Source organism: Cibotium barometz, chromosome 34 (genome assembly GCF_041138505.1).
Source record: "Cibotium barometz isolate CiBa-2024 chromosome 34, ASM4113850v1, whole genome shotgun sequence".
In the NCBI taxonomy this organism is placed as follows: Eukaryota; Viridiplantae; Streptophyta; class Polypodiopsida; order Cyatheales; family Cibotiaceae; genus Cibotium; species Cibotium barometz.
Window position 1 is genome coordinate 29,647,101 of NC_141079.1, and position 16,835 is coordinate 29,663,935.

Consider the following 16,835-nt stretch of genomic DNA (forward strand, 5'->3'; position numbering starts at 1 on the left):
CACAAGCTACTGTCATATACAAGTAGAGCATGAACAATTCCTACAAGGAGTCCATGTTCACCATTGGTGCCAAAGTAGACTTTTATGAAGTGGCAAGAGTAAGGTGATGGAAATGTGCAGCTTATTACCTTGCACAATGTGTACACTTTCACCTGACTTGGGGTTCCAAACCCTCAAAGTGGCATCCGCAGAACCGGTGCAGATGGTTTTTCCTGCAGCATCAATAACCTTTAACTGATTAACATAACTCATGTAGACGTCTCATGAAGGTTAGAAGAAAATGCTATCAACAACACACATGTTCAATAGAGCCCTTTGCCACGGCTTCCCACCCTCCTAGTCCACTAATACCATCGCACCTATCTTCAAAGATGGGGACCCATCTGACCCACGTAACTACACGACTATTATGATTGGTCACACTGGCCAAGCTTTATGGGTCTGTGCTAGAGGCCGAGCTTAGCTATGTGCTGAAGATGCATGGAATACAGGGCTACATGACAAGAAGGATTCTAGAGGACCTACTCTACATTGGACATCATCCTCATCTTGAGGGCTATTATCAAGGTGGCCAGGTCACAGAGACACCCAGTTTACTACTGCTTTGTGGAATTTCGCAAGGCATTCTTTTACAGTCCCTGGCACACTTTCCCAGACGCCTTCAGGATTTGGGTGTATCCTCAGGCATCGCAACCCTATAAGAGTTAGTCACAGGATGGGTTAGACCTCCAGGACGTATGTCACCTCCAGGAGGTATGTCACAGGAGATTTCTAGTACGATTGGTGTGAAACAAGGATGCCCCCTCTCCCCGACAGTGCAGGTGCCAGTTCCTCTGTAGCAGGTACCCTGATCCTTCTTACTATATGCAATACTCAGATTCAGCTGAGGGACTACAGAGGCATCTGGATGCTTTGCATGGTTTTTGTGGGCATCTGGGGGATCCAGTAGATATTGTATCCTCTTATGTATACCTGGGAGTTACTTTCTCTAGTCTGATTTTCACCATGCGCCTGGCAGCCCAGGCTAGAATGACAAGAGGTTATGCAGCCCTAGCCCTCCTTGACAGACCAAAAACATTTCCAGCATCCCAGGTCTAAGAGATGGCTTTTTGATACCCTAGTCACTCCAGCGACAATGTATGGGGCTCCTTTTTCAGGGCCAGACCTTGGTGATGAGGATTGGAGGACTCATGGTACCCTTGTAACATTTTGTCTGGTCTCATAGACCCTTTGTGTATTTCGATGGAGATATGAAGATGCAGTTTTACCAGGACCTGATTTATGAGGCTTACAGAGGGTGGCTTCATTCAGAAGCCTGGCTATCTTCATAGACACACATCACATGCCATGAGTATTGCGATTGACCAGACAAGTGTCTCATCACATCGCGCTTGAAGGTGAAGACCGGGTGAGCAGAGGGCATTGCTAGAGAAAACAGGACCTGCCGATTCTATTCACTAAAGGTTGAGACGGAGGAGCACTAGTTTTTCAGATACCCAATGTACTATAAGATGAGGAGGTTTCATTGCCTCTTCAAGGAGGGATTTGGTCCACTATCTCGGGTCATTGATTTCTTAGACCAGAAATGCTTGGGACTAACGGAGCTGCAGCGTGTCACGTGCACACCATTCAGGTGTACAGTGACATGGCATTATTTTATGGCATCATAAACATCATCAGGCATTATTCAAGCATTTAAATGAATGTTTTCAGCATGTACCACATGGTATGAGTTGGATTCAGCATGGTAGCATCACATTAGCCATATAGACCAGCATTTGGGGCTTGTGGAGGCAGCCGACAGCATGTATACATCAGCCGACCAGCGTTTGTACACTTTTATGACAGTCATGGGCTTTTTGCATCTGGCCGACTGCAGCCAAGCTGGCCGACCAGCACATGTTCCCTCATATAAATAGAAGCGCCTCATCACATCTCAGATCCCAGCATTCAGCAAAGTGTTCTCCAGCGCCCACGGCTGTCGAGGTTGGGAGGTGAGTCAGGCTTGCACCCCCGTCTTGTTTGTTTGGTTTGTTTGCAGGTTTCGAGTCTTGTACCAGGAGCGTTCCACGAGGAGATCCTATGGGGTTTTGACAGTGGTATCAGAGCAAGCCTTGTGAACGAGCAAGTCGGTAGGTAGAGGAAAAGAGGTCGAAGAAAAGGTATGAGTTCGAGAAGCTTGCTGTTTTTTCTGTGCATACTGCTGTTTTTCAGATTAAGTATGTTGCTTTTTCATCGTAGGAGCCCGTGATGGTAGAGATTGTGGTCTAGTTGGGTTGGTTTGCTTAGCAAGAAGAAGGGCTGTGTTTTTGCAACTGTTTGAACAGTTTTGAAGAGAGAGAAAACAAGAAAAGCCAGTCGGCTGTATGCAAGAGAGAGTGAGAGAGAGAAAGAGAGAGAGAAGTGACGCCTGGTGTGAAGCGTAGCCCTGAAGCATGTATACGCAGCCAAGGCAGGTGGAACTGAAATCGTTGGCGGCTAGTATACACAGAGAGGCGGTCGCTGGCAGGCTGGTACTCTCAGCCAGGTAGGAGCATAAAGCCCAGGCAGCCGTTGTACTCACAAGTAGGCGCAAGCGTGCCAGGTTATGCGCTGGCGGCCGACTGTATGCGCAGCAAGTTCAGGCGCACACGTTGAACGCTGGCGACAGTCGAGTGCAAGCGGTGCCCGACCGCAAGCAAACGGGTGGCGCAGAATTTAGAAAAGCAGTTGCGAGTTGTTTTTTAGCTTTTGTTTTTTTTTAAGAAAAAAAACAATCGATTGCTTTGGGTATTTTCAGATGCGCCTAACGTTTTTATAAGCCCACACTTTGGGAAAAGGGTTTTTTTTTAAATAAAAAAAACCCAAGTTTGCTTTATAATTGTTTTTTTTTCTTTTTTCTTTTTTTTGAAATCAGAATATATATATATATATATATATATATATATATATATATATATATATATATATATATATATATATATATATATATTGCCCAAAAAAAAACACACAAAAGCAAAAGCTAAAGTTGGCTTTTGGAGAAGCCTATATATTCCCCTTAAGCGGGCTCCTAGTCACACATCTCTCAAGTTCTCAAGCTCTCAAGCTCTCGAGTTCCCTAGCACTCTTATTTGTGCAAGATCAACTTTTCTCTCATCTTGCCCTCTTCAAGATATCGACCCAAGAATCCGAGTTGGAGTCCCTTATCGAACGTGAAGACCTGCCGGCTACGGAAGATACCGATGCCGATCTTTTCGACGATTATGTGTCAAAATCAGATTTCCAAGAATTTAAAGTTGCTCTTGAAGCTTCTTCCTCGGAGCGTCAAGCACAAATCGCCGCGCAGATGCAGGCTTTGTAGAACTCCATCTCTTTGTTGACCACTACCCTATCTACTCTTTCGGGTATGGATACCTTGGCATCTGCTTTAGGCCCCAACATTACTCCGGAACAGTTCGGGGGCGAGCACAAGCAGCGTACCAAGGAGATAGTGGACACTTGGCTACATAAGTAGCGCCAAATAAAAATCAGGTTTTTTTTTTTTACCGGCTGATATTCATGGAATCTTATCCAACTGCCACACAACGTGCCTCGGCTGTCACTAGTCATGACTCAGTTTGAGCATGGATTATGGGAGGTCTCAAAGCTCTGTTTTTTTTTTGTATCTACTATCGCCTTTCGACCTGTCTCTGAAAGCTTAAGCGTTATTCTGATTTGATTTGCAACAACGCTACTCAGAGTGTCCAGTCCTTGGACGCATTTTTGCAACCGGTCCAATTGAGATATCAATCTCTCGAGTCTCAGTAACCCAGGTCATCTACAGGTAGATTTTACGAAGGCAGGCCTCTTTGTAAGTTTGCTTTAATCCTCGTTTGTCATCAAATTAGCTCCACAATGCAATGCCTCTAATGGTTTGCTGCTGATACTACTGCTACCACTTAGCCTGATCATTGATATTTGTTTGTAGCAGAAGAGGTAGACAGTCCTTGAAGAAAATACCCAAAAAGCAGTGTCACGTATGTTTCAAGCTAGAGCTTTTTACCATACTTCAATCATACTTCCATATTCGTATGTGTATGCCGTATGATTGGAGTATGGAAAAACTATGTGTAAGACCCAAGCCAAAGGCAGCTAACCAGTTGTCTTTGACAGGTACGTCAGTTACTGTACTTTCTCGCCCTAGTACATGTTCTGATTATCTGTTCAACTCTAAAGTTCTTGGCTTGCATGATCTTCTCCGAGTTTATGGAGAAGTGAATGGCCATAGAATCCACATTCTTCTAGATCCTGGCAGCTCACACAACTTTGTTAACTACAAACTTGTGCAGAAATTGGGTCTTGATACGACACCCAACGATCATACCTATGAGGTATGCCTACCTGCGGGTCGACAAGTATGGGATCGAAAGGTGGAGAAGCTACCAATCTGGATTCAGGACTACAAAGATACTCTGGAATGCTATATTATGCACCTAGAACATGTAGACTTGTTATTAGGGATTGAGTGCTACCAATCTCGATTCAGGACTACAAAGATACTCTGGAATGCTATATTATGCACCTAGAACATGTAGACTTGTTATTAGGGATTGAGTGGTTTAAGACTCTTCAAGTCCAGATAGATTGGTCTAGTCATATTTTTTCTTTCGAACACAGGAACACCCAGTATAGTATCGTAGGTGATTGTATACATCCCTCTCAGGGACCTCTTGTAAATACAGTTGATTTTGGTAATATAATGGATTCTTCTTTGTATACTGCTTTCCATTGTGTATTGATTCCACTTACTTCATTTCTCATACCTTCTATGGATGTCAATGAATTAAGTGTATTTGAAAGCAAAGAATTACAGAAGATACTTGATTCGTTTCAAGATATATTTCCTAAGGAACTGCCATCAAGCTTACCACCTGAAAGGGCAGTAGAGATTACCCTGGCTTTTTAGTGAGCTCAGGAGTGAGCTCTTAGAGGAAGGGGAGTATGTCATGTGCACAGTGTGTATCTACCGTGTGCTACACACACACAAGACTAGCTTCGAGGTTTGGGGAAGCTTGGAGCTAGGCAGGCTGATTGACGAGCTGAGTTAGGGATAGACTAACGGGCAGGCACCCAAGTATGGACGGGCAGGCGCCCAAGTGTGGACGCCCGATGACCGGCCAAGAACCTTTAAAGGGTGGCCAAGGTTAGTCATTAGTCATATAGAGTCTCGAGTGACTTTGTGAGAGCTCTATGATCAGGAGCCTAGATCTAGTGCAAACATGCACCTGCTTCATGCAGCCGAGGCCGGCAGCAGTCTCGAGGCCCGCGAGGGTAGCTTCGTGGCGGTATGGGATGACACGAGGTAGAGATTGGTCGGTACGTCCATCTAGTTAGCTCAGCTCGTGGCTCGGTGGGGACAACCAAGTCTTGTGGGCTTGCCCACGGCTGTCGTGGTTGGGAGGTGAGTCAGGCCTGCACCCCCGTCTTGTTTGTTTGGTTTGTCTGTAGGTTTCGAGTCTTGTACCAAGAGCGTTCCACGAGGAGATCCTATGGGGTTTTGACATGGAGGCCCCTGCCAACGACCATGAGATAGCCTGACCCGGATGCCCCTACTCGACAAATTAGGCAATGCACACTATGTAATGCATGTCCAGGAAAAATTATGGATTAATGAAAGCAGCAGAGAGGGAGGATATGTGCCACATGTGCCACCACGCCTCCCAAGCCTCTCCCTAAACAATGCGATCCACGTGTAGCGAGCTGTATGCCCGAGACCCATTGGTCTGAGTAGATGCTCCACCCAACATTTTCGTATATGAGATATCCTGCAGAGATATAGGAGTGCCCCTCCACAAGCAGTGAATGTGGAGAGCCTCTACAGTCATAGATGTTGAGGACCCACTTTGATGATCCCCTCACATTGTATCATTGTAGCATTGTACCACTGAAACTTATAGGGCCCATTTTCTCTTTCAGCTCTAGTTGAGTTTTTTTAATTATGTTTTTTCCATGATTCTATCACTCATTGGACACATTGTTGTCTCTTTCGAGATGGGTTTGGCCCCTTATACAGTATGCAGAACTCACTGGATGAGGCCAATTGCAAAACATGTGGCATGTGTTTTTGTATGTATCCCGGATCTCCACCATGAGTCTCAAGAAGTGATCTCTATAGATCTCACACTTCTTACCAATCTTTGACAACATCATCCGTGTCCAATGTATGTATAGTCCAAGTAGATTTAACGTCTTCAAAAGACCCAAAGGGTCTACAAGACCAAAAAAGATGCAAGAATTCCATGATAATGCTAATCCATGGAAAAAGAATTGAAAAGAAAACCTGGAACAGAAAAAAAGACTGGCAACATGTGACAATACAAGTAGTTATGTGGCTATACAAGGTGCCAGTATATGGAATGTGAACGCCAGCCCAAGATCCTCCCACGCCTAAAAGTAGAGACTGGGAGAGCCAAGAATATCCCACAGGAGGAGAGGATATGCAGAGTATGCACCACAGGAGCAGTAGAGGATAAGGCCCATTATATGTTTAGCTGTCCGGCTTACTATAAGATACGAGGCAGATTCCATTGCCTTCCAAGAGGGATTCAAGCCATTCGCACGGGTGAAATAGTATGAGGATGCCTAGCAATGTGCTAAATGGAGCTCAGACAACACAGGGATGTAGTGTTGATGCAGCATGCTCACAGCCTTGATAGGACACCTCCTAGAGAGCCATCACATATTTCTTTGTGATATACACATTCATATCAGAGTCCACCATCCATACTAGTGCCTCTGCTCCGCCTTCACAGCCCACCACCCATACCCCCGCTCCGGCTCCGCACCCTAGAGGAGTTCTCAACGAGAGAGCCCGATCCATTGTTTAAGCTAGACACCCCCGACCCATAGCATCAGGACACTCCACCACAGGTGACCACACAGACAAATCTGGGAGGTTCTCAACCCACATGACATGCTCGTGGACCCACCTTGAGCTGTTGTGGACCCACCTCACTCGAGAGGAGTTACCTCTGACTGGGCCTCCGCATTCCAACGTGCCCCCCGGCCCCAGCCCCTTGAACATTGGCCACGATCCCCTCATCAGCTCCAGATCCAGGACATTCATAGCCCACCACCCCTACCCGCGGACTCCGCACCCTAGAGGAGTTCTTAGCGAGAGAGCCCGATCCATTGTACAAGCCAAACATCCCCCAACCCGTAGCATTAGGACCCTCAACTACACAGAGACAGATCTGGGAGGTTCTCAACCCACATGACATGACCCACCTCACCCGAGAGGAGTTACCTTGGACCGAGCCTCTGCATTCCAGCATGCCTCCCAGCCCCTTGAACGTTGGCCACGATCCCCTCATCAGCTCCAGATCCAGGACATGCTCCATCGCCATCAAGCTACCTTTCCACGTGACATAGCTGAGAGAGACCTCAGCCATACTCATTAGCACCCAGATCCCATGCTACCACAAACCCACCTCACCCGAGAGAAGTTACCTCATACCGGGCCTCCGCATTCTAGCGTGTCCACTGCCCCTGGCCCCTCGAACGTTGCCACAATCCCCTCATCAGCTCCAAATCTAGGACATGCTCCATTGCCATCGAGATACCTTTCCATGTGACGTAGCTGAGGGAGACCTCTCAGCCATACTCATTAGCTGAGGGAGACCTCTTGTCCATACTCATTAGCCCCATGCTTGATATTTTGGAGAGTGGTATACCGTCTACTGGGGGCAGATGCTCCTCTCATGTTTCATGTTCCTTGTATTCCATAATGATATTCAATGGACAGTTTTGTATCACTCCCGTAAGATAGTTTGAATTTATTTTCCGTTCCATGATGAGATATGCCATGGACGTTTTTGTATCACTTTGGTCTCATAGGCCCATTGGGTCTTTAGTAGACGCTTAGTATATCTTTCTTGCTTTCCTTCCTTCTCTACACACACACACACACACACACACACACACACACACACATTCCATTCTCACACACACATGCACACTTTCCATTCACATACATATATACAAATTTTAAATTCTACAACATAAACTTTTCAAATGCAAAATTTGATGCTTTGGTTTTTTTCAAAGCACAGATACTCACCATCTGGAGTAAAGTCTCCACATGTGACTGAACCATTATGCCCAGCAAAAACATTAAGACAAGCTCCAGTGTCAGCATTCCACATCCAACTGGTAAGGTCCTCTGATCCTGCTAGCACCACGTGCCCTCGTGGATGCCATCTAACCCACTACCCGAACAAAAAGTAAATAACAATCAGATTACCACCATAGATGTGACTACCGAACAAATCACATGCTTCACAATTTAACGTTTTTGGTAATCTTTGTGTATAATCATTTCTAAAAGCTTGCATATTTCAAACAAACTTATTAATATTTTGATTTCATGGGGAACAAAAGTTCAAAATATCAATGTAGCACCATGTGAAACAACAAGGCCTTCTTTAAACCTGAGTTTAGTGAGTCTTTAGCAATCCTTTAAATAGCATACATGAATCTGAAAGATGTAGTCGAGACGACACTAGATGGGGTCCCAAATTACCCACTGAAGGGCCCAACCCTACAGGTAGGAGTATTTGCTTTATTTCTTTTGGAGAACTCAATACAAGCTGAACTATGTCCACAAGACTGAGTGGAACAACTGATTGACTGACAGAAGTAGCTTTTTAGGATATTTTGTCATATGCCGTGACCCCTTTGTGAGCCCCATTCTGGGACATGTCAGGCACAATCTATGTAGGTCAGTCTCCTAGCCATAGAGGTCTGTCAGGTCAGTCCTCTTAAGCCACTTTGGAGAATTCAGCAAGGAGTCCTCAATGTAGGTGCATGTAGATGTCAGCCTTAGGAGTAGAATGCATCATAGGCATGTTAGTTGCATTCATGTAGTAGGGGAAGGCCAGCCCCAAGGCTTACCCAAAGGAGGGGCAGCCTTGCAAAAGGTATTAAATACCTTGAGCCACCAACTAGACCCAGTCAGCAGCCTTGGGCAACCAGACTACAGTCGGCCAAGGCTGACTACAGCCGGCGGAAAGCTTCAAACTTCTCTCGAGGCATGCTAGTAGCCTAGACAAGCCCACAAATATTTCTAGAATTTAATGCTATTGGATACAGTCGTGGCAGATAAAAACAAGCCGACAGCCTTTTTGGCAGTCGACCAGCTCCCAATGGACATATAAAAAGGTGAGCAAGCCTCAATCCATAAATCATTAAATGAAATCAAAGTTCTCAAGCAACACTCAAGCATGTGTGCTTAGGCCTTCAGCCTTTGCATACTTTCAGCATTCTTGTGCTTTCAAGCCCAAGGCAATCAGAGCTCAGTCTCTTCCAGAGTTCTAAGCACACTAAGCCTCAGTCTCGGGGGCCAGTGTATTCTCTTTGAAGATAGCTTCACAGTCGCCTACAGCTTATGCACAATTCTGCCAAGTGATGAGCCAGTTTGTCACCGTGTACCACAGTGCATGGGTGCACGTGACACTCAATAAGTTTACTAAGGAACGAAAGGTTTGTATATGAAACCCAAGAAACCTTGAAACGTTTCTTGTGACTAGGTTGCTCACAGGCAGAAATACAGAGTAGATATAGTCCTAAGTTATGTCTATTGAGACCATGTGCGTAGTTCAAGAGAGCTACAGGCCATTGTGAGACTTGTCTGATAAAGGGAGAATGCCATTCAGTGTACAAATATGATGTGCCCTGCCCCCCCCCCCCCCCCCCCCCCCCCCACGCGCGGTGTCGTGCTGTGCCGAAGAGTTTAGTTCCTTACTGCAAATTCCTACAGGAAGTGCAATGTGTGGATAGCAGATTTGGAGCAAGATAAATTAGCTGTAGGAAAAAGTGGTGCAAATGGGTGAGAAATGTGCTATAAAAGTGCTTCCACCATAGTATATAGTTAGTTCTTTTAAGAAGGGAAAAGGGGTAGCTATCTGACTTATTTATCGCTTTGAAAATTATCCATCATCCATAGAAGGTCCACTTCCCCATCGTGTGCATTCAGTCCCCTGATCATGGTGCCTAACCAACTCTTCCTTGCGTGGCAACCTTATGTATTCATCAACTTCATGGTACTCACACCTTTGCTTGTCTATGGAATGCAAGGAGCCCTATAATGTGGCATGATGACTTGGCGTTGGGACTCAATTTTGTTCTCTTTTCTTTTTGGCTACTTCAAAATGGTTGAGGGATTGTTGTTTCCATTCCTTAAGACATTTTGACAACTATCTTGGAGGATGCAACAAGTGGTATCTCTATGTGATGAGAGAAAGCCACAACTGGTTGATACAGGTGGCCTTTCAAAGGTGTGGGCTTACGAGCAGGTCAGACGGTGTCATAACTTGAAGGGACCACAAGCTAGGTGGTTTGGCTCTACACAAGCCAATTCATAGAGGAATCGGTTTTTGGTTGTGTGCCTATCATGAGACCATGCAACTCTCACTGGGAAGCATAAGGCACATCTTTGAGCCAGGCATGATGCATCCATCTACTATTGGCAAAATGTGGGCAGCTTTCGTGAAAGCACATCAAGCAGGCTACATGTTCATGCATAGACACAAGATTGTCACCATGGATGGCTGGCATTGGAGACAAGCAGTGGCCACCATCAAAGGCAGAGAAGTTGCACGATGTAGTCGTCAGATAAAACACACATTCAGCAGACAAGGTCGTGTAGCAGGCCTACCAAATTAGACCTACCAGATCGACCAGAAAATGAGGGAGTGATAGTGTCCCATATTTTGAGAGGATGCCAGGCCTCTTCAATCAACCTTAAGGGATTGTGTGACCCAATATTAACTTTTACATAGCTTACATATAAACTTCAAAAATGCCCTGACAATCGTTGGAGTTAGTTTACTATCACATTTGCTCAGTCAAATGTAGACTGTCATAAAAGATGAGTTGTTTTGTGCAGTAGTGATATCTATTATGACAGTCTCCATTCAGCCAAGTCCTCTTTGTGCTACAGCCCCAAAAGTGGCCCACCTCATCCAGAAAAAGGATAGCTCAAGGGTGGTTATTAATCAATATTACACTCAGCAGATGGGTCGCTGGGAAGAGAGAGGCATCTGGTGGGTACAAATATATGAGCAAGATAAGGCGCCTTCTTCCTCCCTCCTCTGCTTTACGTTAATCTCTCTTTATTTGGCTATCTTTTCAATCTATATAGCTTAGTCTAAAAAGCAAACACGCGCAAGAGGGAGGTTTTTTCTAAGATGGATAAGACCGCAACAATCACCACGATAAGTCACACAAGCAATCAAACGCTGAGATAGCAAAATGGAGGGACTCTCACAATAAACTAAACAAACCGTTCATGTGGCATAACCCAATCTTTAGTCCAAGCCCCACCAAGAGAGGCCGGGATCACCAAAAGAAACATACCATGGATGAGGACGCAAGTAGTACGGGCGAGTTCTCTTACCAGACGGCAAGGGATCGCGACAACGCATCCATAGAAACCCCCACCATAATGGATGGTTTAGAGTCCCTTCTATCGATGTCAAGAATAAAGCAGAAATACCTCCCATTATCAACATCGCGCCCGAAATGAGCCCCTCCATGTTAGACTCTTCAAAGAAGTGTACACCCTTTCGTTAGTTCCCGCATTAAATAACATACCACATATCTTTAATGCATGCTAGAATGATCGGAAGATGAAGGGTGCCGTTAACTCATTGAATGAGGCTAAAGCTGAGGCAGCTCTACAGGCAAGAAGTATCCTCCGGCCGAGTAGCGGCTTACACCGGAAAAAGCCTCACGCTTCTCGTTCTACTCTATGCTTGGACATCGAGGAAAGAAAAAACAACCAAGATATTATTGATGCTAGTAGCCATAACCTCGATAAGAATTGCTACAGCCAATGACCTCCAACAAATATGCAAAGAATGAGATGAAAAGTGAGGGGAAGGGCGAGAACCCTTATATATCCCTCTAGAGAGCTGGTCAGCCAGTTGTAGCAGGCTGACAGCTAATATGTAGCATAAAAATTCTATAAAATGCCTTAAAAATGGTAGAAAATTCCCTGATAATATCTACTAAATATGCCAATGCAGGGTCTCATAAAATGACCAATACAAGCATGAAAAAGGCGATGCAGACCCTCTGGAGATGATATATATTCCAACACCTCCTCTTCAACGCCGGAGGGGCGGTCCAATACCAGCACGCTAAAGTAACACCTCCAAAGTAGCTCATGGAAGCGGTTTGGTGAAGAGATCAGCCACATTGTCCTTGGTAGAACAGTAGGCTAGCCAAAGAAGTCCCAAATCGATCCAGTCACGTACAAATGATAATGTACTTCAATATGCTTGGATCGTCCCCGTATCATGGGATTCTGAGCTAGAGCAATAGCACTCTGAGAATCCGAAAAGATGGTAACTGGGGAAGTGTCGGTACAGCACAAATGCTCCAAGAATCTGATGAATCCAAAGTGCCTCAGTGGAAGAGATAAGGTAGGATTTATACTCAGCCTCGGTGGAAGAAGAAGAAACAGTCCTCTGCTTTTGAGACTTCCAAGAAACCAATCCAATACCAAGCATAAAGCAATATCCAGATGTAGACCTCCGAGTATCAATGTAGCCTACCCAATCACAATCTGTGAAACCAACCAAATCAGCACCACTGGAATAGGTGAGGCCATAATCTGAAGTACCTTGAAGATAACGAAGAACTCTCAAGGCTGCCTGCTGCGAATGAGACCTTCAAGCAGCTCATGAGAACTGGCTGAGCACACTCATAGCATAGGAGATGTCTGGACGGGTGTTGGCAAGGTAAAGCAATGAGCCAACAATTTGCTGGTACTCTGTGGAATCCACCAAGGGTGGATCATCCTCCTTGGATAACTTGGCATTGGGATCTATGGGACGAGAGAGGTGTACAACCTGACAATCCATAAAGTGAGAGCAACTTCTTTACATACTTTTGCTGAGAAATGAAGATACAGTCATCTTTTTGCTAAACCTCCAGCCCAAGAAAATAATGAAGAAGGCCAAGATCAGTCATCTCAAATGTCGCTGAAAGCTTGGACTAAACCTGTGTGACCAACTCAATTCTGAGCCAAAAAGAATGAGGTCATCAACATACAAAACAATGACACAAATATCCCCATAAGAAAGAAGCACATAGAGATTGTTGTCAACATGTGCCCTCTCAAAGCAGGATAACAAGAAGGCATCAATCTTTTGATACCAGGCGCAGGATGCTTGTTTGAGACCATAAAGAGCCTTCTGCAGAAGATACACATGGGTGTGATGGTATACCTGGTTGTAGGAGCAAATGTCTCATCAGAGTCTTCACCTGCCTTCTAAGCATATCCTTAAGCAACAAGGCGGACTTTGTCCTTATCCAAAGTACCATCTGCATGAAACTTGACTTGAAAATCCATTTCACACCAATCACACGACGATGTAAAGGCTGTGGCACCAAAGACCAAGTGTGATTCCTCTCAATAGAGGACATCTCTGCTTCCATAGCTTGCCGCCACTGCGGCTGTGAAAAAGCCTCCTCTGGACTCTCAGGCTCATCAATCTCCTGGAGAGAACTCGTGAGAGCATAATTCACTATGTGATGAGATGTGAAAGCCCACGATGAATGGCGAGGTCCAGGGATGGTGGTAGAGATTTGGTTATGGAGCTGTGCATTAGTAAGAGCAGACTCTCTCTAGAGTTGCTAAACCCACCGAGGTAGGCCAGCCTTCCTCTAAAAGCGTGAAGAAGATCCAGCTACAGTGGTTTTGAGGTGGCCCACTACAACCAATCTGCAAGAATTTGCGTATTCCTTCACGAGTCATTGGCTGGACAAGGGTTCTTCTGCCTCTGCAGTCGTCAGACATGAAGTGGCTGTCACATGTGGAAGCTCTGGGTAGTCTTCTTTCAGCCCTAAGCACTACATAGGAACACCTGATGCAAGAACAATCAACATAGACAGAGAATAGAGAGAGAGAGAGAGAGAGAGAAAGAAAGAAAGATTTTATTAACGTCTTCCAAAAGACCGAACTCGGCCTATGAGACAAATCGGTGTACCTGTATGGGGTATCCTCTGTCATCCCAACAAAATGAAAAAGTACTGAACTAAAAAGCTGAATCTGGGTGTGCAATAAGTACAATGAGTGGTGGAGGGGATGGAGCTCTACTACTAGGAGAATGCAAAGCTATATGCATGGAGTATACAATCATGATATGCAACCTAGCTAGCTCCATCCTGTACCATACTGGGGGTATAAAATGGTATACATCAATGAAGGGGGTGTCCACAGCTCCCAGAAGAACATGCCTGGGTGTGCTCTAAAGCGAGCCAGTCGCTCCGCACCCTCTCTGTGAAACTGAGCTCTGATCTCTGTCATCTCTCTCTGGTATAGGCGTGGTGTCCGAAAGCCAGGTGTCCTCTGTCTCCTGCGGGCTCTGAGTGTCTCTGCTCTCTGGAGAGTAATTCCCTGCCGTGTAGGGGCTGGGAGTGGGTTGGATCTCTGAAAAAATGTAGTAATCTGTGTTTGTCGTCCCCCCTCTAGAGCTGTCTGAGCCTGTAATGATGTCTCTCTGTGGTGCTTTATGTCTAGAATGAATCTCCCCAGTATGCGCTGGTCTGCTGCCTCAAAGATCCGGCGTAGGGAATGTGGCTCTCTGAATAAAATGGGATATCTCTCTCTCATGGCTGCATATGCTTTGCATCTGCATACATAATGCTCCTCACTCTCCACCTCCTCTCTACACAATCTGCATACCCTCTCCTCTCGGGGGATCCGTGCTGCTCTGCCAGTCTCAATCTCCTAAAACTCTAAGCTGACCAATAGCCACTCGGGAGCCGTGTGGTAAAAAGCCCTCCATGTATCTAGGCCTCTCTATAAATCCATCATCAGTGATACTCATGAAGTGATCTCTGTAGTATAGCATCTTCGATGGAAGAGGCTGTGTAGGTGATATCCATGTCTCTCGTGTATAGAGCTGCCATAGATCCTGTCTCAATACTCTGTTCCTCTCACTATGAGAGAGACGGATATGTGGTGCATCCCTGTCATACTGGAATGGTGGTAGATGATCCATGTCTAGGCCATGCTGTGAGAACCAATGTGTGACCTGTGCATACCATGATCCTCTGTCTCCTGCCTCAGCCAGCTGTCTAGATGCCTCAAAAGCTCTGTATGACAATCTATCCTGTGGCATCTCTCTGAATCTGTCTAGCAGGTATATAGTCTGAAATATGGCCTCTACCATCATAGGAGGCGCAGCAAACTCTGCTCGGATAATGTCATGAGGTACTGACGGTTTGCTGCGTATCATGCGTGCCATCATAAGGGCCTGTGGTCTCTCTATCTGTGTCCACCAATGGGTAGCAAGGCCTAGTGCCCATACCGCTGCTCCATACATCAATGCCGGTGTAACTAATGTGTCAAATAGCCACCCCTTCGTCCGGGGCTCCTGAAAATGCGCTTGGTGGCACTGTCTCTCTAGCATAGCCAATGCTGCAAATCCCCGTGTCAATCTAGCTCTGGCTGCTGAACCCATGGTGAAGCGTGTGGCTGCCTGCAGAGAAGGTAACCCCTAGATACATGTATGATGTCACCACCTCCACCTGGCGTCCTGCGAGAGTGAATGTCAGCTGACTCCTGCCCTGTCTCGATGTATGAAAGACCATAACCTTGGTTTTCCCAAGGTTCACAGTAAGACCTGTAGAAATCATCGAGTGCATGTAGATGCTGCTGTAGACCACCTGGAGACTCAGACACTAATACAATATCATCAGCATAAAGCATAATATGTACTTAGGTACCTGCTAAATCAACTCCATCTCCGCCTCCCCGTGTAATGAAGTCAGCCACCTCATCAATGTATAACCCAAATAGCGTGGGGGAAAGTGGGCATCCTTGCTTCACACCAATGGTGCTAGCAATAGTCTCGGACATACCTCCTGGACATCTGACTCGCCCAAAAACCTGCTCATATAATGCATAGATGCCCCATGTCATATCTGCTGGTATGCCAAGAGACTGCAGGCGCTGAAAGAGCCTCTCTCGTGGTACTGTGTCAAATGCCTTGCGGAAATCCACAAAGTAGCAATAGAGCTTTCTCTTCCTCAGTCTGGCCTGATCAATCATACATCTCAAAGTGAATACATGGTCAGTGGTAGAGAAAGCTCTCCTGAAGCCTGCTTGCCCTGATGAGCGTAAACCTGCTCGCTCAGCATATAAGCTAAGCTCTTGCTCCAACACTGCACCATAGAGTTTGGCCAGCACGTGGCCAACCATAACCGTCCTGTAGTTGCTCGGATCGAGCATATCCCCTGTTTTGTGAATCGGCACAATGGTGTGCATCGTCCACTCCGCAGGCAAACCCTCTGCTAGTGCCCTGTTAAACAGGTGTGCAAGAAAAGGAGCCAAAGAATCTACTGCATATATGAGATGCTCACCCTGCAGGCCCATATGGTCGGCTGCCCGTCCATGCTGTAGGCGGCGGATAGCTTCCTGTACCATCGAGTGGGTAAAGAAGCTAGCTGTGGTAGGTCGAGGCTCCTGTGGCTAAGGTATAGGTGGCTGCTGTGGGGTGTGGTATAGGCCCTCTGCATATGTGTGCCATGTCTGTGGGTCTGCAATAGGTGTCGGTGTTCGGGGCTCTCTGAAGTGCCGCCATGAGACAGGGCTATCTCTACTCATGAAGAAATGACAGATCTCTAGCTCCTGTATCTCTGCGAAGGCCCGCCTTTTGCGGCGAGTAAGTCTCCTCATCTCTCTCCTCGACTCCTGCTCTGTGATGGCTCCCAAGGCTCTCTGGATGCGGAGCCGTGAGTATAGGGCTCTGCACTCGTCATCATACCATCTGTTCTAGGGCATAGTCCCAGATCTCGCGGGCTCT

At 46.1% G+C, this 16,835-nt stretch overlaps 1 protein-coding gene across 1 annotated transcript in view; it reads right to left on the reverse strand.

Moving 5' to 3' along the window:
- The window catches only part of LOC147618875 (transducin family protein / WD-40 repeat family protein), a 53,324-nt gene that overhangs the window by 2,018 nt on the left and 34,471 nt on the right, over nucleotides 1–16,835 (reverse strand). The window contains exons 7-8 of the mRNA XM_086773972.1: nucleotides 8,078–8,225; nucleotides 129–212 (exon numbers count right to left, since the gene is read on the reverse strand). Coding sequence (XP_086630098.1) covers nucleotides 129–212; nucleotides 8,078–8,225 — 232 coding nt within the window. The remainder of the gene's footprint in view (nucleotides 1–128; nucleotides 213–8,077; nucleotides 8,226–16,835) is intronic.